General features: G+C 46.3%; 1 protein-coding gene across 1 annotated transcript in view; it reads left to right on the forward strand.

Moving 5' to 3' along the window:
* LOC147710453 (ficolin-1-like) overlaps positions 1 to 27,753 on the forward strand; it is a 300,012-nt gene that overhangs the window by 156,894 nt on the left and 115,365 nt on the right. Inside the window, exons 6-7 of the mRNA XM_086921140.1 lie at positions 18,172 to 18,225; positions 20,361 to 20,396. Coding sequence (XP_086777266.1) covers positions 18,172 to 18,225; positions 20,361 to 20,396 — 90 coding nt within the window. The remainder of the gene's footprint in view (positions 1 to 18,171; positions 18,226 to 20,360; positions 20,397 to 27,753) is intronic.

Here is a 27,753-nt window from a genome sequence, read left to right on the forward strand (position 1 = left end):
ACCAATCGTTGCCATAAGGGGCTGGTGGGTGGGTCAAAATTGGCTCCTTGTTCCGTCGAGGGCTCACGCGCAACGTGGAGGTGCAGCTTCCAAGCACAGGAACAAGAGGATGCTTCTTTGGATTGTTGCTCCTTTTATTCTTCCTCGGGAGGGCGTGTACCCTCCCCCGATCCGCCTACAGGGCGTGGCCAACGGTGTAGGTGTCTAGGACAACCCCTCTTGGGCGGGAAAAAGGCGCGCCCCGGCTACGCCGCTTCGGGCATACCAGCCGAGACACGCCTCCCGCCCAAAATGGTTTCCCGGGGGGGTCAGGGCCCCTACCATACGTTCGGGGGGACCGAGTGGTCGCCCCTTTCCATATGGCCGGGATACCCATCACCCCCTCCCAACACAATCCCCAAGGAAGGGAAGACGGACACAGTTCTTGAACTTTTGGAAGGCGGGAGGGAGTTACCCTCCCGGCCGTATTTATTAAAATATGAAACAAAATAAAACATTAAAATAACAGTTTCATATCATGTACAATTTTTCATTTATACATTACGATGTTTATTGGCTAACCTTAACACATCTCTAATACAAAGGTTCTCCTAGCCGAGTCTAAACATCCTGCAAATGCATATTCTCTAAATAAAAATTGTACATCCTAACATTACGGGCCAACGGCAAGGTCGTAACCGGTGTCAGATCCCTAATACCTGAACTCCCCCCTCACTTGTGAGGGGCGGCCGCAGAGAGGACTGTACCTCTGTGCCAACTTCCAATTTCCCTTGTCTTAACGGGGGCCCCTTATTTACTCGACGCCATCTTAGTGGTCGTCCGAGGACTCGTGTGAGGTATCTAGAAGGTAGCGTAGACCCCCCTCCCACCCCACACTGCTTACCACATCCGCCGTCGCGGATGTCCTGGCCCCGGGAAATTCGTAGGAGGGGCCCGTAGCCGCCTCCTCCCCTGGGAGGGGCCTATGACCGCCTTCCCTTTTTGCGGCCCCATCCTTAGAGGGTGCCGCCTCCCCGTGTGAGGGGCCAATGGCCGCCTCCCCCCGGGCGCTCCCATCCATAATGGGTGGCGCCCCACCTCTAGGGATCTTCCAATTACTGCTCACCCATCATGACCTTACCGCCACAGGCCGGATAGTTGACCGGCTATCCGGCCCCCCACAAACTCCTACTAAAGGTCATGGCTACACAAACCCTTTAACCAGGCTATGAAGTCTCCTATGAGTAAGACATTCCCCTCCCGGGACAAATGGACCCCATCTTCAAGATACATGTGGTCCCCCCGAATACATCCATGTGGAATACAATGCAACTGTCCTGAGCGAAACAACCTACTAAGCTTGTTATTGACTTTCTTTACCGACTGATTCAAAGCTGACACCGAGAGGGCCCCCCGCCACACCTTCCTGGGAATCATGTGCGACCATGCTATCGTGCACCCTGGAACGCTTTTCGCCAACCAACTAACAGAGGATAAAATCAGCTCGAGAAGTACTCGTCGACCAATGGTCACCAAATCATTGCCCCCAAGGTGTACTATGATTACAGACGGCGGTGACCTCGTCCGCCCTAACAGTCCCTCAATAAAACTTTGAAAATGGTCAATAAAGAGTCCGCCCCTTCCGTGGAAGGTCACCCTGTACCCGTATTCCCCAGCCACGTGAATCATGTCACCTGCTTTGAATACGTCCGCGGCACGCCTCACGTATGAGTGGCCAATGACCCACACCACTCTTCCCTCAGCCGGTGATCTTTGACCGCTGGTCCCCAGGTGTCGGGTCAACTGCACAGTCCGCCCCGCAAAGCCTGCTCGCGAAACTGTAAACCAAACAGAAAACAAGAAGCGTGAGTGACTGACATCGGCTTCACAACATGTGCAACCGCACATACCTTTTATAACAGTTCGAGGACCAACGTCCCAATTGTTTCACCTTTTCAACACTCAGACCCCTGGCTGTAGCCTCTGTAGCAGCCCCTATCCGGAAGTAATGGGTCCCAAAATCGCTCGGGTTCAAGCCCGCTGCCGCGATTGCCATTGTTAGCACCCGCTGAAACTGAAACCTAGTCAGTGGGGTGGCGTCGGTGTGTCTCAGCAAGCTTCCCCCCCATGATGCCGCCCTTTGCGCTAAATATTCCTCCACACATTTCACCAGGCACATGGGGGACCCTAGCATGCGCTGGACAACAATACTGTCCCCGATCGCTCCCTGATCGGTTTTGGACCTGGCTATTGTGACTACCATTGTGTCACCCTTGATCTGAATGTGTTCTCGACACAGACCTCCCCCCGTATCCTGCTTGTTCCTCGCTACCAGTTCGCTTACCCGCATAGCCCCATGGAATGCTAATGCAAAAGCGGCCCGGAAAAGCACTGTCTCTGACTGGGATGAACATGTCGCAGGGAGTACGGACATTAACAGGGACAACCTTACTAGCCCAATCGGGCGCCTCTCGTCCACTTTACGACCCTCAAGGCGTTGCCACCCACGCAGTGCCTTTTTTACGAGAAAGGACGATGTGGGGTCTTGGATGCCATGAGCCTGCGCCATGAAGGCAATGGCGGCCCGGTGCCTATTGGCTGTTGCCGCTGATCGGCCTGCCTGATGTAGTGATACCAGAAACTTCAGGACATACTCCTCCTGCCCCCAATGCTCCCCTCTAGCTGGACCCAAAAATGACCAATAGGAACGGAACGCTCCTTCGTATGCCTTCCTTGTCCTGGGTGCTAGACTTGCTCCCACGAGGTCTTGTAATCCGGGGCACCGAGTGACCAGAGAGCTTCGGGAAATGGTGCCGCCACCAAGTCCGCAGAGGGTAATAACCCCTGAAGGCCTGCATGTGGGAACGAGAGAGTGCATCAGCCGCCTGGTTCAGTACACCAGGCACGTGTCTTGCCCTAAAGTGGACGTTTAGTCTCATACACAGTAGAACAATTTCTTTCAGTAATCTCAAAATCCATTTGCAGCGTGCTGCCTGATTATTGATACATTCAACCACGGTCATGTTATCCGACCAGAACACCACTGTGCGATCACGAAACCCATCTGGCCATGTCTTCAAGGCCACCAAAATGGGGAACAGCTCAAGAAACCCAATGTTACCTGTGAGCCCACTGTCGTGCCACCACGTCAGCCATGTTCGCGCCGACCATTGATTACCAAAGATGGCGCCAAATCCCACACTCCCCGCCGAATCGGTCCATAACCCCAGCTCCTCGGAGGAGGCTGGTGGCTTATTCCACACGACGCGACCGTTGAAATCCGCCAGAAATGCCAACCATATGCGCATATCCTGGCGAGCCTCTGCTGACAGTCGTGTGCAGTGATGCCCTTCCTTGAGGCCAACCATGGCTTGTGCAATAGAGCGGGAAAAGGGGCGAGCCATCGGATCACTCTAAGGGCAAAGTTAAGCTGGCCCACTGCTTGTTGCAACTGATGGAGAGTTACCTTTTTCTCGCAGATGCACAATTCGAGAGAAGCCTTAAATTTCATTACCTTCTCCTTGGGAAGACGGAAGCATCCCTCCACAGAGTCGAGCTCAATTCCAAGAAACTCAAGTGAAGTAGATGGCCCCACTGTCTTCCCTGGTGCCAGTGGCACGCCAAATCGTTTCATGAGATTGCAAAATTCCAGTAAAGCCTGTGCACATTCTGTGTCACCGGCTGCCCCCAGGAACAAAAAAAAATCATCAAGGTAATGCATAACCTGCGTAAAGCCGTTAGCTCTGGTGAACGCCCATTGCAAAAAACAACTGAATTTCTCGAAATACGCACAAGAGATGGAGCAACCCATTGGCATACATTTATCCATGTAGTAGCGTCCTTGAAACACAAAACCTAACAAACGCTGATCCAGCGGGTGTACCGGGAGCAACCGGAACGCTGATTCAATATCTGATTTTGCCATCAGCGCTCCGGGCCCCAGGCGATTCAACATGGCGACGGCCTCATCGAAGGAGGCGTACCGCACCGAACAAACTCCGGGGTCAATCGCATCGTTCACCGAAAGACCCCTAGGAGCGGACAAGTTATGGATTAACCTAAACTCACCTGGGTCCTTCTTGGGGACTACTCCCAACGGTGAACAAATGAAGTTAGCAACTGGCGGATGCCCATAGGGTCCAGCAACCCGACCACGGGCCACCTCTTTTGCAATCTTAGCCTGCACTACCGCCGTATTCTGTTGAACCGACAGTTGGTTCTTACACTGTGATTCCCCCCGAAAATCCCCCGCTGGGATGCGGAAACCATATGAGAAACCGTCTCGCAACACCCCGGCGGAGACATGATCAGGGTATTCGTTCAGCCAAGGGATCATTGCCATGATGTCCACGGGAGTAGGTAGCGGTGCCCCTCGGTCGACATTAGACCTGTTTGGCTCCTCCTCTACCCCCTGTATCACCATTCTTGGCTCTGCACGAACTCTCGGGGTGTGAAGATTGTCCGCACCCCGCACACTCATGCTTGAACTTACATGACCCTTGTGGCCTCGTGCACTTGCCTCTGTTAAAGCTCCAACAGACCCCTTTTCTACCCGAGTTCCCACTACCCCTTGGGTGTTGATCACTGCTGATGGCTGCCCGAAAGGGCGCCGCCAGATAATGGCGGGAGGGCTCTGCCCCATTCCCGCCAAGTGAAGACGACTTCGTCGTGCTCGGCATGAGCTGCTTCTGCCAGGAGATGGAGTCGAAACAATCCCCCGTCAGAGATGAGTCGTGCTCCTTGGCCTTACGAAACTTATTATCATAACCCAGCCATTGATTGCCTTCATACGTCTCATAGAAATCCATTATACGTGTCTGGTAGCAAGCCAATTCAGTCAATACCTCGGGCCTACGTTCCCCCATGATCGCAGTGAACATTGCAAACGCCCTGGCCCAATTAGCGATCGTCTCATCCACCCTGAATCCTGCCATTTTTGCACGCCATACACTCGGATGCAACAAATCCTTCTGACTTTTAACGTGCTCTATCTCATGGTGGTCGGTCAATAGAGAAAACATGTTTACATATTTATCAGCCCAGATCAGTTCTTTCGTGGCCATCGGGATATGTTGAACCACCCTTTCCCTTCTTGAGGGTAACGGTCCCCCCCTTGCCATTGGCAACGACTGCTTACCCGAATCGGTAGCTGATCCTGCTGATGTTCCAACGCCAGACGCCGGTTGTTCCGAGGGAACCTGAGGGGAAACAAGAGGACAAGGCGCCTTCGCAGCATCTCTCGACTGCCGCAACTGCTTCATTAGTAACCTGGCCTCTTCGGCCGTGTCTCCTGGCGCCGTAGCACCCTCGGTGTTTTTGCCTAACCATGCAGCTAACTGGGCGGCCAACTCGGGAGGCATATCCTCCTCGTTAACGGGTGTAACCACAACAGGGATCGGCTGTCCCGCGTTTGGGATCGGAACTGGGGCCTCCACTGGACTGACCGGGCTCGCCGGGGGTGACTCGGGAACTGGGGCTTCCCCCCCTGCCGCCCCATTCCTGGCCCTTTTACCTCTCCCGGCAGGGACTACTCCCGGCAATGCTGGTCCGATGACTTTCTTCGGCCTGCCCGTTTTATTCATTGTCGCCATCTGTTTTTTCATGTTCGCCATGTCTTTCACCAGCATGCGAAGCATCTGTTCGGTCCCAACCTTCTTTCCAACCTTCTTGCCAGGCATCGTTATCGGATATTCGAAACTTGTCGCTCGACGAGGTCCTGGATCCAAAGAGTCGGAGTCACTGAAAAGAGAAGCACAAAATTACAAGTTCTCAAAATTGGCTCCTTGTTCCGTCGAGGGCTCACGCGCAACGAGGAGGTGCAGCTTCCAAGCACAGGAACAAGAGGATGCTTCTTTGGATTGTTGCTCCTTTTATTCTTCCTCGGGAGGGCGTGTACCCTCCTCCGATCCGCCTACAGGGCATGGCCAACGGTGTAGGTGTCTAGGACAACCCCTCTTGGGGGCAAAAAAAGGCGCGCCCCGGCTACGCCGCTTCGGGCATACCAGCCGAGACACGCCTCCCGCCCAAAATGGTTTCCCGGGGGGGTCAGGGCACCCTACCATACGTTCGGGGGGACCGAGTGGTCGCCCCTTTCCATATAGTGTGCCATTATGTCGAGCAAAACGAAGTCTGCCATTAAAGTTAACCAAATAGTTTATCAATGCAGCAAGTATGCAAACAAACCAAAACGCCTATATTTAAAGTATAGTTAGCATAGAGAGCATTTGTATGCGCCGTATATAGCATGATAGACAGTTAACGCTAGTCCTGCATCAATAGACAGAGTATTGAATGAGATTTGCACATGCTGCTTAGACTTATTGATGTCACAGTGGCTAAGACACAGCAGAGATCCTTTTCGTCACCCAGGACTTAAGATCCTGGTTTACATGCAACTTTATTGTATGTTTTAAACTACATATATACACCATATCATTAGTAATATATATATTACCATGTTAGTTCCGAACCTAATATTTGCCGCATCTACAGTGATATTTAAATATGTCATTATGTTCAGCCTGCCATATATGAATGTGTTCCCTTGGTCCTGTGGATATGGGGTTTGACCGATATAAACCTTTGTTTTCGAGTTCCAGATTTTAGGGACAAATTAGGATAAGCACATATAATCTGTGCATATTAGATCTCCACATTTATTTAGTGGTATTTTGTGCTTTATAGAGAGACAACATTGATATTGTTAGAGCCACATATATTGGTCTGTTACTCTCCTTTTTAAATCTTCCTTCATATATATATCATGTGCAGGCGCTGGCCACGAGACACTAATTGATTAAGGCTCGACAAAAGAACAGGAGGTACCTTCCCTGAATTGCACTGAATGGCTAGAGGGGTACATGCCGAACATATCATTGTGAATGTAAGTGTTCAATCTCATTGTATGCTAGATGGTTAAGATGTCTCTTGTTTGTAGGGATATAGCATATACTGTACTAATATCATTTGTGTGCAATGGTCTCATACTGGACACATAGGATAAGACTGTTCTCCTCTCTCTGTTTAGACATAGGATAATACTGTTCTTTTCGCTCTGTTTGGACCTAGGAGGGATTAATCTCTATGTAACGGTTGTTCCACGGGTTGCAAATATGTTACTTTTTAAATTGAATATACCAGTGCCATCCTTGGTATTATGAGCAACCATATTGCATTGTACTATAAAATGCATATAAAAACACTAAATATTTTTGAATAGTGCCATGCAGTGTACTTTGTTTTTGTGATTCAGTAACCTTTTGTTATTTCACCTTTAGATATCAGACTATGAATACATAGAGATTATATGGTGGCTGACGCTAAATAGAAATTCTGTCCTTAATTATTGAGGTATGAAAATAAGATATTATTTTATGCAATATAGATGCAATAGGTATTCTGCACATACAGAACAGTTTTCCATATTACGGTTACTCTTGTCTAAAGGTAATTGCTCTACATGTAATTTGTGTAGCGTTCAGTACAAACTACAAAAAAAAAAGGTAGTTCTTTTAGCATGTCTCCTCCCTCTTTGTCTTTTAAACTACCTTGATATATATGTTAATACACTCTATCAAGAATGGTGGCTTTAACTTCCCTAAAATTCTGACCAGTAAAAGATATCCAAAAGTTCTGAGCAAAGAGTATAAGAATTTTTACTGTTCTTCATAACAATACATGAAATGACAGGTGCTATGTGCATGATTTTAACCTTTGTTTATTGTAAAGAAATGTATTTTGTATTGTATTGTAATATGTATGTTTTTATATAAATTGCTTTCAGCCCTGAAGAAGTCAAGGATGTGATGAAACGCGTTGGCAACAAGCAATTCTGTGAATTTTAATTGAGAAATTGAATAAAGAAAATTGGAAGAATCTTCAATCAACTCTTTTTGATATTCTTACTTGTGGGAAGTTTCTGTCTGAATATCAACTACAACTGTGAAATATAGAAATTTGATAAATCAAATACTTGTGTACAAACATTGGTGCGGGTCAACTTTCTGTGATATATGTTTCAGTGGCTTTTTAGTCACTTTTAGGGGGTGTATATGGGTCACATCCTCGACCGTGTCGAACAAGGAATTACTTGCTAAATAGGCCCTCACCAATAGTGAAAATCTGTGCTGGTCAATATAGCTCTGACCCCTGAGCGCTTTTGTGAGATTTATCTTTGTCTCAATCCAATACACTTTGTTGATGTTTAAGGCTCAGGACCTGCCATCAAAGATTGGTAGATTTTTTATGACTTGCATCAGGGCTCATTCTAGGGTGTTTCTCTTGTCCATTGGTATTATTTGCACCTAGCTGCTAATGTAAAAAAGCCCTTAAAGTATGCCTTAGGAAAATTTCAAATTTTAGATGTTGAAATAGCTGTAAAATTATTTCTATGGATATAGCACTCTATTTCTTTGCCTATCTCAGCCTGATTTACTGGATCATTAGTAGAAAATCAACGCTACATGGTCGCACTGTGGGGACGTGTGTGTGTGCATATAACGTTATCATGATAGAGGCATGATCCGACAGGAAATCTGACCTATGTCTACTGCTACGATTGCCCATCTTACCCTAGCAGCCAATCAAAAATGGTCCGAACTCATTCACAGTTTGTGGGCTGAGGAGTAAAATGTAAAGTCTTACTTAATTTTGTGCATAGTTTTTCAAGATTCCAGGAGTCCAACCGTGTTCAACCAGTCTTTGAAGGGGCCAGTGGCTGAACCCCCTCCATTATACTTCTGAAGGGCCCTGCCAATCCTATTTTCCATTAAAATGTTTAGTTCTTTCCAGGTTATCACGTCCCTCTGCACATACTCTTTTGCCATGGAGATGGGAGATTTTACAAACAGTTCTTGTCGTATATGATCAGTGCAAATATGTTGAGAATGGTGAACTAGTGGGGCGAGTATTCACTGCAGCCTAAGTTGGCTACTCACTAATTGTGCTCAGATAGCCAGGAGTATGCGCAATCAATTTAGGAGACTCAGTGGGGGCAGATAGGCAGACACCAGGGGGCCTATTAGGATGACGGGCGGACTTTGTCCGCCCGTCATCCTAGTGGGGATTGGGATCACCCGCCATAAGGGCAGGGGTCCCGTGGGGGGTATTAGGATGTGCCCGCACCAGTGGCGGGCACATCTTGCATTTTTAGCATTGTGGCAGGCGGTGCTCTCAGCACCCTCGCCTCAATGCTAAAAATGCATTTCAGCATTTGCATAAACAAAGCTGCAGACCCCGCGCGGTGCCTGCTGCTTTGTTTATGCAAATGAAGGGGGGTACCACAGGTACCCGCCCCGTGCAATCCCCAGCCCTCCTTCACTCTGGGGGCCTGCAGGGGGCCCCCAAAGTGAAGACCGCATGTCTTTCCGTGGCGGCATTGCCGCCACAGGAAAGGCATGTCTGATAGCCCATCCTCATATGGCTGGCGGTGTCTGATAGACACCGCCACCATATTAAAAAATTTCTGCCCCGGCCGCAAGGCGCCTGGGACGGAAATGCGGCGGACGGTCTTTCCGTCTGCCACGGTCCCCCCGCCATTCTAATATGGCGGGGGCAATTCTGGAGAGGATGTCGGGCAGATTGCCCCCGCCAGGCCGGTGGAGGCTACCGCCAGCCTGGCGGGGGCAATCCGCCCGACATCCTAATGGGCCCCCTGGATGGGAGACGAAGCCCCTTGCACTTCTGAATCACAATAAGGGTGATAACACCAGCGACTGTGTGCAGTGGGGCAGTTGAAGTGGTGAATTGCACACCTCTTCTACTCCCTGAATGGTGACAGGAATTGTGCAGAAGCCACCATACTTTCCAACACCGAGCTGGTGACATTCCACTCCAGTGCAAAGTGCAGCAGGGTTACCTATTAGAGAAGCACCCATAGAAACTGTGAGTAATCCAGAGGCACAACCAGGCTGCTCTTGATGAAGAATGGAAAGCAGCTGTACACTGTTCTGTCTTCGGTCTGCATCTCCTGCACTACAGAAATGGCTAGGAACTGTCACAAACGGAGACTCTGACAGCCCTGCCAAACGCTAGACTAGCAGTACACCAGGGAACTGCCCTCCACCCATGAGTACAGCTTCCAAAGTCTGTCTTTCTATATTTTGGCACAGCAAAGGATTGTAACAAGCTTAGGGGCCAAAATGCATCCTCTGACTTCCTATCCTACCCTGCTTTCATACTGGAGAAGAACCTCCTGTGCAGCATATTTATAACTGGAAGCAGTCATGGTCTTCCATTGGCATTGCTAGTACCGATTGTACTCTGCTGGGTCATTGTAGAGCAGGCACCTAACCACAGTGTTTGTGCACAACTGGGCCTTCACATATAGCGGCAGGAGTTACATTACCTTATGCCACTACACCTGCTATCCAAGCTGGGCTCAAAAGCAACCAAACAGCCGCGCTTTCAGGCACATGGGCACAAAGCCATATACAGTGTATTAGAGCAAACCAGACACTATTCTTTAGGAATCTACGTACATGAGGTCAAAGATTTCCACTTTTAACACGACCAATACAGATACAGCAGCATTCCTCAAGATCGCCAGGTCGGCAAATGTACCTACATCTTGACCACACAGATGAAAAAATCAGAAGAGCTAGACTGACTGTACAGCCTACAAGTGGAATGGGGCACAGGACTACGCAGGCTGCAGAGGAAGGTGTCAGACTTGGAAGGCTGGGCGGAAATACAGGGAGTCAGTGGGAGTGTCAGGGACGTAAACTCAACATTTGGATGTCCTAATTGTGCCCTCAAATGTGTTCATCTTTATTGTATACCGTTATTCCATCACATGCTGTATGAATACTGTCCTGAAACTTATGGTACTATGAGCAATGTCAATAAAAGGGTTTAAAAAAGAAAAAAAAAGGCTTGGAAGGTTGATCCTGCAGAGATCATATACACCTCTGTGGGATCGCGGAGGGCAAGGAAGATGAGAACGTGCTTGCATTCCTATGTTTCCTCCTGCCTATCCTTCTTAGGATTACATTCACAGAACCGCTGAATTTTCAGAGGGCACACATATTAAGGGCTCAATCCTCTTAACAGACATATGTCCCCAAGGCTATCATAGCCCGCCTTCTGGTGCAAAAACACAGTAGGACAGTTCTGCAGGTAGCAAAGCGGAAAGTTGGACCATTTCACTATAAATGAATTTCAATCTTTGTGACTGAGGATTTTCCCCACAAAACAGCGATCAGGGGGCTGAAGTCTCTGGCTCTATGCCCCTGCACACCTAAGAAGAGATTACATTCATTCTTTATACAGCAGTTTTACATTCTGCAGTGATGACTGTGATCATTCAAAGCTGCCCTTCATAACTTGACAAACTGAAAGCATTGACTGCATTCCTGGATAGCATGGAGGAATTCCTGAAGGAGGGTCCTGAGCAGTCATCCAGAACGTCTCAAGCTACCAGCACCCACGATGGGCAGGACACCATGACTTGATAACACACACCTCATTAAGGTCACCACACTTAAACCATCAAAGGCGCTCTAACAGAAATCCCGTACAAAATGATTGACGCATTGCCAAGACCACAACAGGGGAAAATCTAGGTCTCTGCTGAAAGACCGTCTGACCGGCCACTCAGAGAATTAAAACCCTTTCAATTGGACTATGAGAGCAAAACCATCTGATCTGGCAATCATTTGAGCTTGATGGTTGGACTGTATGGAATAAACTATGCTTGTTTACGTATCCTTTGTTTTATTCAGCGTGCCACCATGTCTTGTTTACTGATTTTGAATGCTAAGGTAGTGCACTTCTTTCCTTCTTGATATAGGTACAGGTCTCAGCACCGCCTGATTGACAGTTAAGATTTCATTTTAGGCAATAGTAGTGTACACATTCAGACATTACCTCTATGAGGGTTGTTAGACCTAGCAGCCTTAGCGTGGTTTTTCCCTTGCATTTTGGTCTAGATGCTTTGGGCTGTTTGTCACTGCTGTTCAGTGCCAAAGTGTGAGTGCTTCCTTTCTAAATTGTTGTTATGGAGTGGTGTTTCCAGGATTGATTTATTTGGTTTACTGTTAAGTCCGTAGCACAGGTAACTATCTGTGTGCCCGGGGGCTGTAAACTAAATGCTTCTAGTAGGCTTGCAGCACTGATTATGCCACCTACACAAGCAGCCTTGCAACAAGGTCTCAGACCTGCCAATTCAGTGCCTATGTGCCTCTAGTACTGCCATGTGGACCAGGCAAGTGCACCCACTTGCCAGGCCCTAACCTTCCCTTTTCTTACATCTAAGTCCCCCCTAATGTAGGCCCAGGGTACCCCTGTGGGCAATGTGCAGTGTAAGTGAAAGGTAGGATATGCCCTGGTGTGTGTGGCATGTCCTGATAGTGAAATACTGCCAATTTCGTTTGTACTATTGAAAGGCAATCTGTCCCATAGGATACAATAGGGAGTTTGCTCAAAACATCTTTGTGTGAGACCTACTTAAGTGCCCTTTATTTTGGGAAACCTGAACATAGAGCAATAACCAACCAAATGGTCCCAAACATGCTCTGTGTTCGGAAACAGGCACGCACCTCCTTAAAACTAGATCTCGAACTACATGAATTGGCTGCCCCCAGTAACAACACAGATATACAAATAGTTGGACAGGTGAATCACCGGCCTACATGGGTAGACTGTGGTGTACATATGTTAGAACAGATAATCTAAGGACAAACCATCATATCTTTCATAGAGCTGTCTTCTGGATAAGGTCTCAAACAAACACAACAATGGCAATAATCCCAAATACAGCACTGCCACAGAGGCAAACTGGGAAGATGCCCACTAACTGTCCCTTCCCCACCGATATGGTCAAGACAAGAGAGGCACTGCTAGAGGAGCAATATAGTGAATCCACAGCATATGGGTCTACACCAACTTCTCACTGCCCATGCTTGAAACAACCAGAACCTCCTGATAGGTGGTAGTAGGACAAACATTTTCCACTAAGTCCTGGTCTCACTGCTAGACTCATGTGCCTCTTTTCTCCCAGAGGCTAGGTTAAAGTTCTCATATTTTAAATTACTCGATAATTGGTCCCCTGATTAAGTTACATAAAGTTGGTTTGTTAACAGATTCTGAGTGTTGGATGTGTGGATGGGGTATGTAATATGATACATATCCTGTGGAACTGAGGTGTGTTCTGTCCTTGGTGAGCCAGCGAAAACTTAGCTTGCCCCATCTGCCCGCTTGGCTCTCTTACATGACCTGACAGGCAGTGTCATGGCTATTAGAGTAGGTTGAGGGGCATGGGATAATTATGATAGGACAACATTTCTATTATAGTGTTCCCTAGGTGAGCAAGTATATTACATATACAACAATTGTATATTCTTCGCCCTTAATCCTCGTTGCAACCACTGAGACCACCACCCATCAAGACATACTCATATGAACACGATGTATACAGTAGAGACTGATAGGCTACTTCATCCCCGGGAGGCCTGGTGTAAACTTAACACTACTGAAAGCATACAGCATCTACCTGGGGCTCTGAACTCTAATGCTCTAGATAATGTGTTAAGAACGTTGAAATTGTTGTGTACTTCCCTTGCCCCACAAACCTGAGGAGAGCCAGTGAAATAATTCAGCCCAGGGGAGGGATCATGTTGGAGGGATGGGGCATACATCCAAGGTGTCGGTGGGAAAGCATTCTGACCGAATCAGTCATGGAATGGTTTCCGAATGAATCAGAATCAGGGAGTCCGACCGACTGATTACAATGGTTCCAGATACATTTCGGTCAAACTCTCATTGACTTCAATCGGAGCCTGTATTCGGACTGAATAAACAGGCTCCCTTTGAAAAAAGGGGTGGCTGGGGAAAATCGTGCACTTTGTGGTGGGCACCTCTTGGCGCCTGCCACACTGTGCATGGTTGGAAAGGGGGGCTCCTTGGGTACCCCCACGGCGCCATTCCGATGGCTCCTGGAGAAGGGGGGCCTGCTACAGGCCCCCAAAAGTCAGATTCCGACAGTCGATCTGTGTCGGAACAATGGATTCAGAAAGGCTGTCCAATTCTGACATTGTACTCGTTCGGTGGGAAATGCGGTCCCTAGACACATACGATTCGGCTCTGAATGACTCTCCAAATGCCGGACGATTCGGATTCGGAACCGATTCGGAAAGTCCAAATGGTTTCCAAACATCGTAATCGGTCGTGTGGAAAGGTTTCCAAATCAGGCGGAAACAAGGCTTCCAAATCGGTTTCGGCAGATCAGAATCCGATTCTAAGCCTTTCTGAACGACATCGTAATCGACCCCTAGGTGTGTTCCTGTAACTAAAGTAGCACTAGGAAAATGTTCCTGGATTCATGTCCTATGACATCAGCTGATATGTTAGTGGACCAGATTTGATGTTGTAGCTCTCTAACTATTATATACAAAGAAACTTTTGTTGCTACAAAAAAATATTGCAAATCAAAAGAAAGGTTAATAGTGGACTTATTCTCTTCCATGTGGACCAGCAATCCCAGGTGTTTGAAATGGCCCTTTCTAAAGTGTAACCCCAAACATTATGCCTTCCTTCTCCTCTTTTTCTGTCCTTGTTAATGTTGGCCTTAAGACTCTGAGCATTTTTCCACTTTTGACTAGTGTTAAAGTGCATGTGCTTCTCCCCTAAACATGGTAACATTGGTTTATCCACAATCAGGATATTTCATTTATTTGTAAGTCCCTAGTAGAGAGAACTATTGACTTTAAGCACTATTTTTGGATATAATCTGACAAAATTCATATCGCAAATTCTACTGATTGGACTTTTTGGTGTTCTGGTCTTGTTTTAATCAGACAAATAATCTATATTACTCTAAACTGGTGTGGGTAATTGTTGTGGTGTTTTCACTTTGTTACTGTAAATAAAGTGCTGTACAAATACTTTACCGATTGCATCTTAAGTTAAGCCTGAGTGCTCTGTGCCACGATACCTGAGGGTGAGCACAGGTTAATTTAGGTGTGTATCTGACTTACCCTGACTAGAGTGGTGGTGCCTACTTGGACAGGGCACCACCACTCTGCCAACTCAGGACCTCATTTCTAACAGGAGGCATGCTTTTTTCCTTGAAGCAGGTTGAATTGTCCACCGGCAGCACCTTGGCTCCAGACTGGATCCCCTCGGTGGTTACAATTTTCAGGCAGCATTCTCACGGGGCCTCTGCTGGTACGTCATCCGGAACCCTGTCCAGTCAAATTCAATATGGTAGTTGCTCTACCTCTGCGAGAAAGCAAAAGCAGAGCTCCCTCAGAGACTGGAGCTTCTCTCTGTTGTTTTCTATGGTTATGGATATTCTCAGAGCAAACAAGTGTCCCTGAATTTCCAGTAGAGAACATATGCTAAATTCAAGGGGACATAGAGAAGCACCCGAGAACAGCAACTGCTCCAATTCCATGCTGGCCATGTACCCTCCCACCAATACAATTTACTTTTAAAATGTTGCCATTCCTAGTGATTGTTGAATGAATGTAAACCCAACTTTCATTCGCCTCTGCTGAGGATTTAAATTTGTTTTCTTTTTGAGAAAACACCCTTGCAGTGGTGCTACTTTAACACTATATAAAATTGCATTTTATATGAAGTGACCTGCTTCTACTTGATAGAATTTTCTTGTACACGTTACATTTTTACAAGTGGTTTCACATATGTTTCAATTTTAGGTGGAATTAATTGCAAGATATTTTATTCTGTTGCACTGCTGTATGAGTTTTTACCTACACAAAGCAATAGAGCTATCCAGGGCTTATAAGTGGGCCAGGTCCTGTTGGTGCTCAGCACTGGCAGTTTTAAAACCAGGTGCCCTTATCAGGCTCTCTATTTTTGCCATCATCCTGATAGTGAAAACAAATCTTAACTCAGCATCAGTACCACCCTTCACCCTTTGGTGTAATGTCAAAGACATTCGTTATAGTTGTTTCACAGTCTCAGCATTTCAGAATTGAAGCATTTTGAATATTATACACAACAAAGTAATTGTTGTTACTTGTTTATAATATGAAACTAACAACCATTGTCATAGCCACAAGTCTTGGCTTGTTCTAGGTGTAATGTCAGTTGTTGTGATATATATTGTACTGTATTTATGGCAAGTAGCACTTTACTTAGAAACCATGGTTAGCGGTAAACCATTGATTAGTCATGTACACTCAAGAAAATATTTCATGCATTTACTCCAGTTACTTTGTAATAGATTATAATAATACTGGTTAGGTGTGATCATTACTGTGGGATATTTGGTTTCAGGTAAATGATTGGTGATATAATTAGTCTGGAGTAGATTAGGTAATATCAGGTTACAGGGATGGGGTTTTAAAAAGGGGAGAGGTATGAAATGAGGTCTCACCCAATTATAAAAATACAAAAATAGAGATTAAGGCAGACAGGAGTGAGATGAGGTTATACTCAGAAATAGAAGGCATGCAGTGGATGGATGGTAAGAGGATGCCACTCTGAAAAACAAAAGCAGAGGAATGAATCAGAAGTAAGTCAAGGGCAATTTTTCATGCAGAATGTTAGGAGTATGGTTGGTAGTGACTCCCATGGTTGTCTGTGACTATGACCTGGGAGAATGTATTAGGGAGGACCTGCTCTGAACACACCATATGACCGCTCACAGTAGTCATGCTGGCTCCTATGTCTCTCAGAGCCCCCACCCTGTGCCCATTCATGGTGAGCCGGTGACTATACTTGGAAGTATTGGAAGGCATACGGCTATTTAGCACCATCTCTCTACCTACTGGCGACACTAAGGTAACCTCTGTCCTCTCATCCAAGCTAATTGGGACCACCTCCTCCCCAGGTGCTAGATTCACCAACCCAGGTGTCTGGCCAGCGGTGGGCAGCTTGCCCTCTTGGGGCATTTGGTTTCTCCATTGGAGTGCCAAGACTTGTAACACTCAGAACACTAGGCAAAGTACATCCTTGTCTTGTGATCAAAGATCCCCTTCTTCTTCTGATAAGGATGGAACTTGTTACTGGTATTTCCTGGGGAATTCTTTTAACCCCTTGGGGGTAGGGGGGGTAGCGCGGCGCGCCATGCTCGTGATGGAACCACGCCGTCATGAGCCACAGGCGGTCTGTGCTTATGACGGCGTGGTTCCATCACGACTCCGCCCACTCACTAATTAGCCTGCACAGGCAGGGAATCAGTGCCGCGTGGGCGGCGCGGCCGGAGCATGACGGAACCATGCCGTCATGAGCACATGCTGCCCGTGGCTCATGACGACGTGGTTCCGTCATGAGCAGGGCAGGGAAGGGGTTAAAGGCCTTTAAAGTAGGGGTGGGTGGAATTTGCATAATCGCGTTACACAAATCTCCGCAAAACGGTACAAAATCTCCACGAACACGCAGAAATTCCGTGAACATGCTGAATTGCTTGTTTGCTGTACTTTTTTACTGCTTGCAATCGCTGTTTGCTTGCCTGGGGGGAAATATCTCGCGAACACGCATTTTAAGAACGTGAACAAGCAAAACATTTCACAAAGCTGTGGAACGCAGAATTTCAGGCAATTTCGCGTTCTCCGCGGAATGCGAAATTACCTACATTCCGCGAACGGAACAGAATTTACCGGTCAGGCCTACTTTAAAGAACTCCTTATTCTTAAGTGTTTCTCCCTTCTCTTTCTTCTGGTGGGACCCCTGACCATCCTTTTGGTGATCCCACCCCAAATACCTTTTATGAAATTTTAGCGCTGACCCAGAGTTAACCTCCTTAGCAAGCTCCCTGGGGTCAGTGAGTTTACTATCAATCAAGTGCTGGGACAGTTGTATCTGGATGCAATAACAGAAAGAAGCAGCAGAATACCAGTCGCATGTCACACTTTGTTAAGCACAGATTTTATAACTTATGTTTGTAAGTCACACCCTTAATTACAATAGTTTTTCTATGCTAAAATGGAACCATAGACTTTACGGGCCACCTGGGTTAATAATAACTCTTGTTTTTAAACCGTAAGTGGATGCTCTGCAAATAATATCTACTACTCAGTTCTTGACCTCTGCAATTGTGGCATGAGCCCACTTAGTAATTTACCACTAAGCTGTTACTATTATTAAATAAAAGCGTTCAGATTGAACTATTTAAAGAAACCAAAGCAAGAGATCTTTACTCCCCCTGCAGTATTTGCCTGCAGGAATGTAGAATGGAAACAATAAGCTCTGGATAAACAGGTTATGTTTTCATTTTGTTATTAACAGGAGCAAAGGGCGAAAATGGCATTCCTGGAATACCAGGACTCCCTGGTCCCAAAGGTGAGAAACTGACTCATTCATTCATTAGATAGGCGGATATATCACAACCTTATTTATTATTTGCAAAACCATGGTATTTATTATTGTTTTCACAGGGTGAACTGTTGTACCGAGAGAGCATAATGAATGCAGTGTAGTGCTAAGGATGCTGACCACGTACTGGGTGCTGTATTCATGAGGCTGAATATATATTGGTCTGGATGAATTGACAAATCTGAGCACAAACTGGACTGTGATTTACTGGTGACAGGGGTAAACAAAGAAAGTGATGGTGGAGTGCTTGAATTAAGCTTAGCCACAGCAATCTCAGTTTGGACCCAAGCCATATGCAAATCAGCCCTGGTTCTGCTCCATTAAGGAAAGTCCAGCCCGAACTGCCAAGCTAGGTTCTCTCTGAACCAGAACTCAAGCAACTCCAGTTTTCCTTTAGTCTGGGCTCATCAGTTGGGTGCAGCTTAAAGCCTTGGCCAGGAATGTGAGTTTGAACGATCGTCAGTTACTGAGATGCCTGAAGTGTGATGGATATGCCCAGACATGGCCCCGTGCTCACTGTGCCATAGGACTCAATCTATAATCACTGAAGAGTCCAAAGTACATTGAAACCCATCTTGGGTTGCTTTTCTTGCCATCTGGAGGGGACAAAGCCTGGCTCTTTCAGCTGGACTATCCCTACTCGAGCATCTCTACTCTGATTTAGAGCTTAGCGGACGCCTTACTCCATCACAACAGTGATGGATATCCTGCCCCCCAAAATACGAATCCCATAATATATAATGGGAATTACATTTCAGCAGATGGGATACCTGTCAACGTTGTGACTGAGTAACCCGTCCACTGAGATCTAAATCAGGCCTTTAGACTGGTTTGCATAAGGGACGTCTCTGTCTAGAATGGCACAGTGGCTGTAAAATGATGGTCTGGAATGCGGCCCGAGTGATAGCCAGTGGCTCAGTTCAGTTCAAGTATTTCTCTCATCACCTTGATGTTTTTGCAGTAGATGCCCTAATGGTGACATGTATGCCGAAATGTGGATCAAGTGCTTACTGTGCCATAGGGCTGATGGTATACATTACTAATGAGACCTAAGAAGGTGAAAGCAGTCTGGCATTGCCTGTGTTCCCTCAGGAGAGGACCCGGCCTGTCAGTCCAGGTGAGACTGTTCCTACTGGAGCAGAACCAAGACTGATTTGCATAAGAAGAGTCTCTGTTTAGAATGGTATAGAGGACAAGGAATGATGAACTACAATGTGGCTCAACTGATTGCCAGTGTACAAGATTTATTCAAGCTATTCTTCCATCACCTTGTTGTTTTAAAAGGAAATGCCCTAAGTGTGAAGGGTAATGCCCAGATGTGGGTCATGTGCTCAATGTGTCAGATCATCCAAGCTTTGCCTCCCTGACGTGACCTAAGTAGTTTAAAATGATTTGGGGTTGGTTGTGTTCTCATGGCCTGGCAGTTGGGGATAGACTGCTCTTGTTGAAGCAGGGCCAATACTGATTTGCCTAAGGCGGGTCACTGTCTAGAATGGCACATTGGGGGAAAAACAATGGTCTGGAACGGGCCTTCTTTATATTTCCTTTTGATGTATGGATGACAAGTGGTATCACAGCAGACAGCTAATACTATCTGTGGCAATACCTGAATATTGGCCTGTCTCATGTAAAGCACCTCCATCCTTGGGACTGCAATCACAGGGTATTGACAAGAAATTAATGTTCTTATAAGTTGTCAACTCAAGTGTGGTGCCTTGCTTAGAGCAGGGCCCGGGTCAAGTACCCAAGTTGCATCCCATTAAATGATGTTCCTGATCATGCATCAGAAAAAGGGCATTTAGCAAATTCTACAAAAATGTAGTGAGCAGAAAATACTTTTAAGGGGGATGCAAAATAACATTTGCTGTATTAGGGACAAAAATGGGAACAGTCCTTTTGAAAAGAGAGAATGTTGACAACCATGTCAATCGAAGACAACAAGTTATAACATTTCAGTAGTATACAATTAGTAGTAGTACACAATACTCACTACTCTTATCTGAGACAGATAAGAGTAGTGATAAAAACGAGTACATTGAAAGGAAATGTCTCACTTGTACCTGTTCTCTTGTTACTTATCCTGTTTTTTATCCTTTTTTTAGGTGAAAAAGGAGATTCAGGCAAGCCAAGCACCACTGGTAAGAAGTTAATTTCTATTTCAAGCAAATGTTTAACAAACATTTACTGAAAACAGGGAAACTTTGCATGAAACTAAAAGGAAGTGGTCCATTGGCTCTGCCTACCTTCAATTCTTTCCTTCTGGGAGATGATGTGGCTCTTGTGATAAAGTATAGCACACCTCGTGGAATTTGCTAGTACAATCATGGGTTGCAAGAGGTAGCAACAGTGACCTCTGGCTTACTTTGATACCATTTGTCTGTTTATTTACCCCAGTCTCAAACAGATATGATGCAGCACAGAGCAGGAGCCCTACACAATCTTGGCAATGTCCCTACCACTTATATCTCACTAAGACCTTCAGACCACCTTCATTAACAGGGGAGCATCTAACAAAAAAAATAATTGGGCACTATCACTTCAAAGCAGGAAAAGTGCCTTAGTGGAAAGAAGATGGAGCCAGACATAGTAGTAGGCACAAGACTTGCACAGCCTTCCCATCATCTCAAACCAATATAGAGGTTGGAGAATGGCTCTATTGGATGCAGGATCCCTGTTATGATATCCCCATCATGTCCATAGTCTCCTGTATCCAAAGTGACATGGGAGGCACGGGTAGGTTCTTTCACTCTCCACTCTCCGTCTCTATAGAGGCGTATCAGTGCATTATGAGGCTGAGGGAACTGGGAGACGAATGTCCTAGTGAAACGTCTACTGGCAATACCACTTTTATAGAATGCAGTAGTTCTTGCATCTAATCGTTGTAGCATTTCTGTGGTGCTTTCCTGCTCTTCTCTGGACCTCAAGCACTTTCTAAGATCAAAATGGTAATAGTGGCGACTTCTGTGGTGCATAGATGGGAAAAGATTACTAGTTGAAGTCTCATCTAGTAGTGTTCAGTCTTGGTGTCATGCCTGAAGCCTGTAGAGTGCGATCCAGGTGTGAAATGGTGGTCTGTAATAGCATCTTACACATGGTTTGATAAGCAAAAGTAATGTGATGATACTTTCACCAGCAGCATATCCAAGCCAGTCAGGATTTTGGTCTGAAAGTCACTTGGCAACTGATATTGTGAAAATTGAGTTCTTAAAGTTTTTTTGATAAATGTCAGTGGTTGGAGTCCACAAACACAGTGACGTTTTTTACTTCAGTCAATGTAAATGGCTCCGATCTTGGTTCCAGGTGTACCATAGGGCACGATTTTGCCTTGATTCACAGTTGAGCATATTAGATTTAGATCAGTTAAGTTTGAGATGATTCTTTACTGTCCATTTGTTTTTTACTACCAGTAGGCATTCACCAAGCTAGGATGACTTTGCTTCTGAAGGTCATAGCAGTTCTAAAATGATCTGAGCATTGTCCGCATAATTGTAGCAGGTGAGGCTGAAGGAGCACACACGTTCGGGAAAGGAGGTAGGGAATATTAAACAAGAGAAGGCGATTGTTGAGCCCTGCAGGAGGCCTAAGTGACAGGTAAAGGCAAGAAGCTGAAGGGAGGTAATGAAACATTTTGGGGACTATCCTTAAGATAGTATTATATTTAATTAAGGCCTGATCCTTGGGTCCCGCTGTCACATAATCTTAGGACTAGCAGTTGGTGGTCCACTGGTTTTATTTTATTTTATTTATTTAAAAAGTTTTGTATAGCGCGGACATGACCCCGGAGGGTTTCAGAGTGCTTTACCTAGGTATAGGTAGACAAAGGAAAATAGGTAGGTGAGAGAAATCATGGAAACAGTGAGGCGATATACAACAGAGCAAGCCGAGATTGGGGCGGGCAAAGGAAGCAGGAAGGGTGATTGCAAAAAGAAGGGCAATATACATCAAGAGCAAACCAGATAAAAAAAAAATCACTTAGAGGCAATAGGAGCACAGCATCAAGTTCAAAGCATTGTTCATTACAACAGTTTGTTAAATAGTAGAGTTTTGACTTCCCTTTTGAAGGCAAGAGTAGAGGGAATTAGTCTTGTTTCCACTGGAAGGGAGTTCCAGATTCTAGGGACGATGCCAGAGAATGTATGATTGCAAGTTTTAAGTTTCTTAAATTTCTTGGGCGTGAGCAGCAGTATGCCGGTGCTCATTTGGCCTTCTTCTACCTTAGGCACTGTCGCAGCGGCAGACTCAGTCCGTAACCTAGGTGTCCTGCTCGGGCCTAGTCTCCAGCTGGACGCCTTCGTTAACAAAACCACGGCGACCTGTATGCTGCTGCTGCGCATGTTGCCGAAGATTCCGCGACTACTTCCTCATTCAGCGAGGATGGAAGCAGTGCGGAGTATCATCCTCAGTAGGTTAGACTACTGTAACACACTGCTTCTGGGAGCCCCCAGTCCTCTAATTGTGAAACTACAGCGGGTACAGAACATGGCAGCTAAACTGGCGCTCTCGCTGCCATGGTCTGCTTCGTCCTCTCTCGCCCTATCAGACCTGCACTGGTTACCGGTCCAAAAACGGATCTGTTTTAAATCAGCTTGCTTGGTCTTTAGAGCCTTGCATTGGCTGGCTCCAGTGGTACTGTGAGGTCTTTTTTCCTGGTACTCTGTTGCCATACTTTTGAGATCCTCCTCGGCCTTCTTGGTGACTGTTCCTAAGATAAAAAGGGTGAGGATGGGCGGCCGCTCTTTCAGCTTTACGGCCGCCAAGCTTTGAAACTCCCTACCTCTGGCCCTAAGGTGCAAGCAGGATCTCTCGTCTTTTAGAAAGGACCTTAAAACCTACCATTTTCCAAAGGCAGTGTAATTGACATCGGTAGGAATGTTCTGTAGTCAAAGCGCCAGGATGCCCTTTGGGTGACAGTTGTGCTATATAAGTATGACTACATACATACATACATACCTGGAGCCACCCGAAAGTTCCAGTTTGTCTGTCAAGTAGAGTGGGGTGTTGAAGTGTAGTTCTCTATGGTTCATATACAAGCGATCTTAAGTTGTATCCTACCTTCAAAGGGAAGCTAATTGAGCGATTTCAGGTCCGGTGAAATACGATTGGTCTTCTTAGAGCCCGTGATGTGTATAGTGACATCATTTAGAGATGCTCTGATAGGTGCTAAACTGAGTTTAGGCAGACCGCATAGAGTCGCGCTGCTGTATTCTAGTCTGGAAATGACAAGTGCTTGCACCGCCGATTTAAAGTAATCTTGGGGAAGGTAGGATTTGAGTTTTCTTAGGATGCAGAGTTGAAAGTTTGCTCCTTTGGTTTATGATCTGATGTGATCTTGCATGTTTAAGTTTTTGTCTAGCACAACTCCCAGTGTGCTAGACAGTGGAGTCTACAATGTGCGGTGTGCAGATGAGGGCGGAGAGGTTACAGAGAAATTTCAAAACAGTGGGGGTTTGCTTAGTGGGTGCAATGAGGCGGAATTCCGTCTTGAGGGCATTTAATTTGAGATGATGGGAGGTAAGCCAGTTAAGGGTTTTGAGAAGGGTTCCGTTGAGAGATTTGATGTCTTCAGGGGAGGAGATTTTCATGTAGAGGTGGGTGTTGTCCGCATACATGTGATATTGGATGCTGGAGTCTTAAAGAATTACAGTCAGTGGTTCCAGGAAGAGGTTGAAGAGAGTGGGGGAGAGTGAGGAGCCTTGGGGAACACCCAGTGTGCAGGGACTCAGGTTGGAGAGAGACTGGTTGGATTTGACCCTTTGTGTTCGGTTGTTGGGGAAAGAGGCAAACCATTTAAGGACCGTGCCTGAGAGCCCCATTCTGCGTTCCAAGAGGAAGAGTAGATTGTCATGTTTGACAATGTCCAAAGCCTATGAGAGATAGAGTAGGATTAAAAGGCAGGTTTCATTTTGGTCAAGTAAAGTGAGAGCGTTGTCCACAACGTGAGTGATGACCGTTTAAGTGCTTTGTCCAGTGCGTAAACCCGATTGGAATTGGTCCAGAAGCTGGAATTGCCCAATGTGTTTGCGAAGTTGTTTGTGAACGCATTTCACCAGAAGTTTCGCCAGGGTCGGTATGTTTGTGATTGGGCGGTAGTTGTTCAGGTCAACAGGGTCAGCCGAGGGTTTTTTAGAACAGGGAGCACTTGGCCTGCCTTCAGGCAGAACAGGATCTCACCTTAAAGAAGTGAAGCGTTGATGAGTTTCGACCAGAGTGGTGCAAGTGAACCTATCATTTCTTTAAATAAGTTAGGGGGAGAGGGTCATTGAAGTGATTTGAGGGTTTAAAGCGTAGAGAGAATGTTAAGGATGGTACTTTCATTGAGTGCAGTGAAAAGACTCCAAGAGGCATTGTTTTTGAGTGAGAGCCGCAGAGGCGAGGGCAGGGGTGTGGAGACAGAGGTGTCAGGAGAGGGCCAGAGGGTGAGTGCAGCAGACCATAGGTCTGATTCAATTTTTATTCATCTTTTCGAGGAAGAATTCAGCCACCACATCGCAGTTTGGTTGCAAGCAAGTAGTGTGCTGAGATTGGGTAGAGGTGTTGTTGGATTGTGATTTAATGAGCTCAAAAAGTCGTTTTGGGCGATTTTTTGCTAAGTAAAGTTGGTACTTGAAGAAATTGGCTTTCAAAGTTTTAATGAGTTTGTTGTATTTGCTTCTTTGGGATCTTAGATTTTTTAGAAGATCAGTGGAGGGAGAGTCTCTCCACTTGTGTTCAGCTAGTTTAAGACAGCGTCTGTCCTCATTTAGTTTGTCATTGGTTTGGAGTTTTTTAGGTAGATTCTTTTTAGCTGAAGAGGGGTCGTATCATTCAGGGCAGATAGCATGTTGTTGTTATAATGGTCAGTGAGGTCATTGATGTCAGTCATGTTAGAAGGTGGCGGAGAAGAGAGCTTGCAGCATTCTATGAGCTCATTAACGCTAGTGTAATGGAACAGTCTTATCCAGTGTTTAAGGTTGAGTGGTTGAGCGGATTTGTGGTTCCAACTTTCAGGGATCAGGAAGTTGATAAAATGATGGTCAGTCCAGTCACAGGGGAGAATGGATTACAGATGAATGGAGTTGAGGTTGGAGATGAAGAGATCCAGTGTCAAACTTAAGTTGCGAGTGGGGCTGTCACAGAATTGAGTGAGAGATAGTTCGGTAAGGACGTTTTTGAGGGTTGTAGCAGCCTGATCGTGGGGGTTATTCCAGTGGAGATTGAAGTCACCAAGGAAGATCTGGGGGGAGTGATGCCCCAGGTTGGAGGAGATGGTTTCCATAACTTGTTCGATTAGGTGGAGGTTATCACCTGGGGTGTGGAGACTGCATAACGGTCTGTCTGTGCTGTTGATATCTATGCAAAGCTATTCTCCTCAAAGCCAATCCAGAAACCCTTATCGCTGACCCCTACCTCTGCCCCAAAAAAGGTAATATTACTAACAACCTGATCTTCTACACTAAACGTAGAGCTCAGTGGAGATCTGCGTTCCACGCTTTACTCAGCATCACCTCTTCCAAAAAATTCCCGCACGGTTTGCGTCTTTTGTTCACAAAGTCTCCCACTTTAGAGAAAATGCCACTACATCCATCTACAACAATGGGACTATTCTTATTCAGGCCACCAATCACAGCCTGTACATCTTTGAGGACTGGTTTGCTCTCTTTAAAAGATCCCTGGTCCCTAGCGACTACCCTACTCAATCCAGGCACGATCTTTCCCGTACCCCATCTCAGGAAGTCCCTGATCCCTCTTTATCAGACCACAGTCTGAGGACGGCCTCTCCTTCCCCAATCAACTCCCACTGGACCATAGCTCCCCTAACTCACTCATCGTGCCACAACCTGACTTTTACCTATAATCATGGTGCACTTCTTCTCCCTCGACCTGACCACCTCTCCTAAACTTCCCCAACACCCTCTCCCACTAGCCTTTGCCTACATCACTCCCTCACTAGACAGCAGGCATGTCCACTTTCCAACAGTAATCAATCAACCTCCATTCCTCTGACCTCCCTTATATAACCCACTCATCTCCTGCAACAGGATGTCAGAGTGGGGGTTCTCCATTAGGGGGCTTCCTCCAACCCTCCCGCACACCTGCCCTGATCTCCCCCCTGCCCTCCCAATTGACCAACACTCCTCCTCCCCTCCACGCAGCAACCCATAATGCACACTCTGATCCTGCCTCTAAACTCAGGGCAATTCACCATGAGCTTCTAATTCTAAAAAATGCCATACTTAAACTCATTAAGGCCACCGATGAGGTAGCCCTTGATCTATCTCCCAACATGCACACACTTGAGATCCCCCATCTCTCTTCCACCAGGCCAACACTGTGATCCCACATATGATCCCCCCCGTATCCCACTACCCAATATTTGAGCACCACCCCCTACCCTAACGCAATGTCTAGACCCGCCAGATCCTTAAATCCATATCCAGAACCTGATATTCTCTCCCTCCTCCTTGAGTACACCTCTCTTCCTTCCAACACCTCTAGCCCTGCTATGTGCTCTCATACAGCCCCACTAATTGCACTTAACACAATACTCCCTAACCATGATAATGCGGATCCCATCCCAACTATCACCCCCAACTCCAAAAGAGCGCACAGAATTAATGCCAATTCCATAAACTTCCATAACTTCCTGCAGATCCCCACTTCACAACCTGCGCCCGCGGACACCAAGCACAAATCACACCAGAAATGCATGCTACTTAACTGTAGATCAGCGATGAAACATGCCACAGACCTTGCCGATCTCATCCTAGCCCAAGATCTGGACTTCCTTATCCTCACAGAAACATGGCTCAATGGCTCCTCTGGCCCTATCCTTGACCTATTAGTCCCTCCTAGTCACAACATTATGGGACTCGACCGAGTTAAGAAAGTAGGAGGTGGCATTGCCTGTATCTTCTGCAACTCGCTCACAGCAAAACAGTCCCCCTCAGCTAATCTCTAGTACATATCTCAGCCACTGGATTTTGCTCGGGACCCCATTCCAATCACTCATTTCTCAGTAGACAAATAGATGGTTTGGAATGTTGCTCAAGTCATGCCCAAGGTATAGCCTAACAAGGTTAGGCTTCCTTATGAAATAATGCCCAGAGAACACAGTGAGGTCAGAAGTAAATTGGTCTGACGTTGTAGGCTCTGTAAAAAAACAACTAGAAAAGGTAGAATGCCTACATCTGTCAATGGTTGGGCGCCGGAATGTATTAAAAATGTGCATTCTTCCTAAAGTACTCTACTATTTCCGGACTGTTCCCTTAGAGCTAACACTGGCACAATAAATGCAGCTCCAGTCTGTTACAGACAGGTTTATTTGGGGGTGGAAGAAAGCCCGTCGGGCATCAAAATTTATGATGCTTCCATTGACACGCGGAGGCTGGGGGGTTCCAAATTTTCTTTTATATTACTTAGTGTGTCTTATACAAAATTCAAAATATATGGTAATAGGGGGGGATAAGACAGTTTGAATCTCCTAATATTTACCAGATGACATTAGGGAACTCGGCC

The sequence above is a fragment of the Lissotriton vulgaris genome, chromosome 5 (genome assembly GCF_964263255.1).
Source record: "Lissotriton vulgaris chromosome 5, aLisVul1.2, whole genome shotgun sequence".
Taxonomy (NCBI): Eukaryota; Metazoa; Chordata; class Amphibia; order Caudata; family Salamandridae; genus Lissotriton; species Lissotriton vulgaris.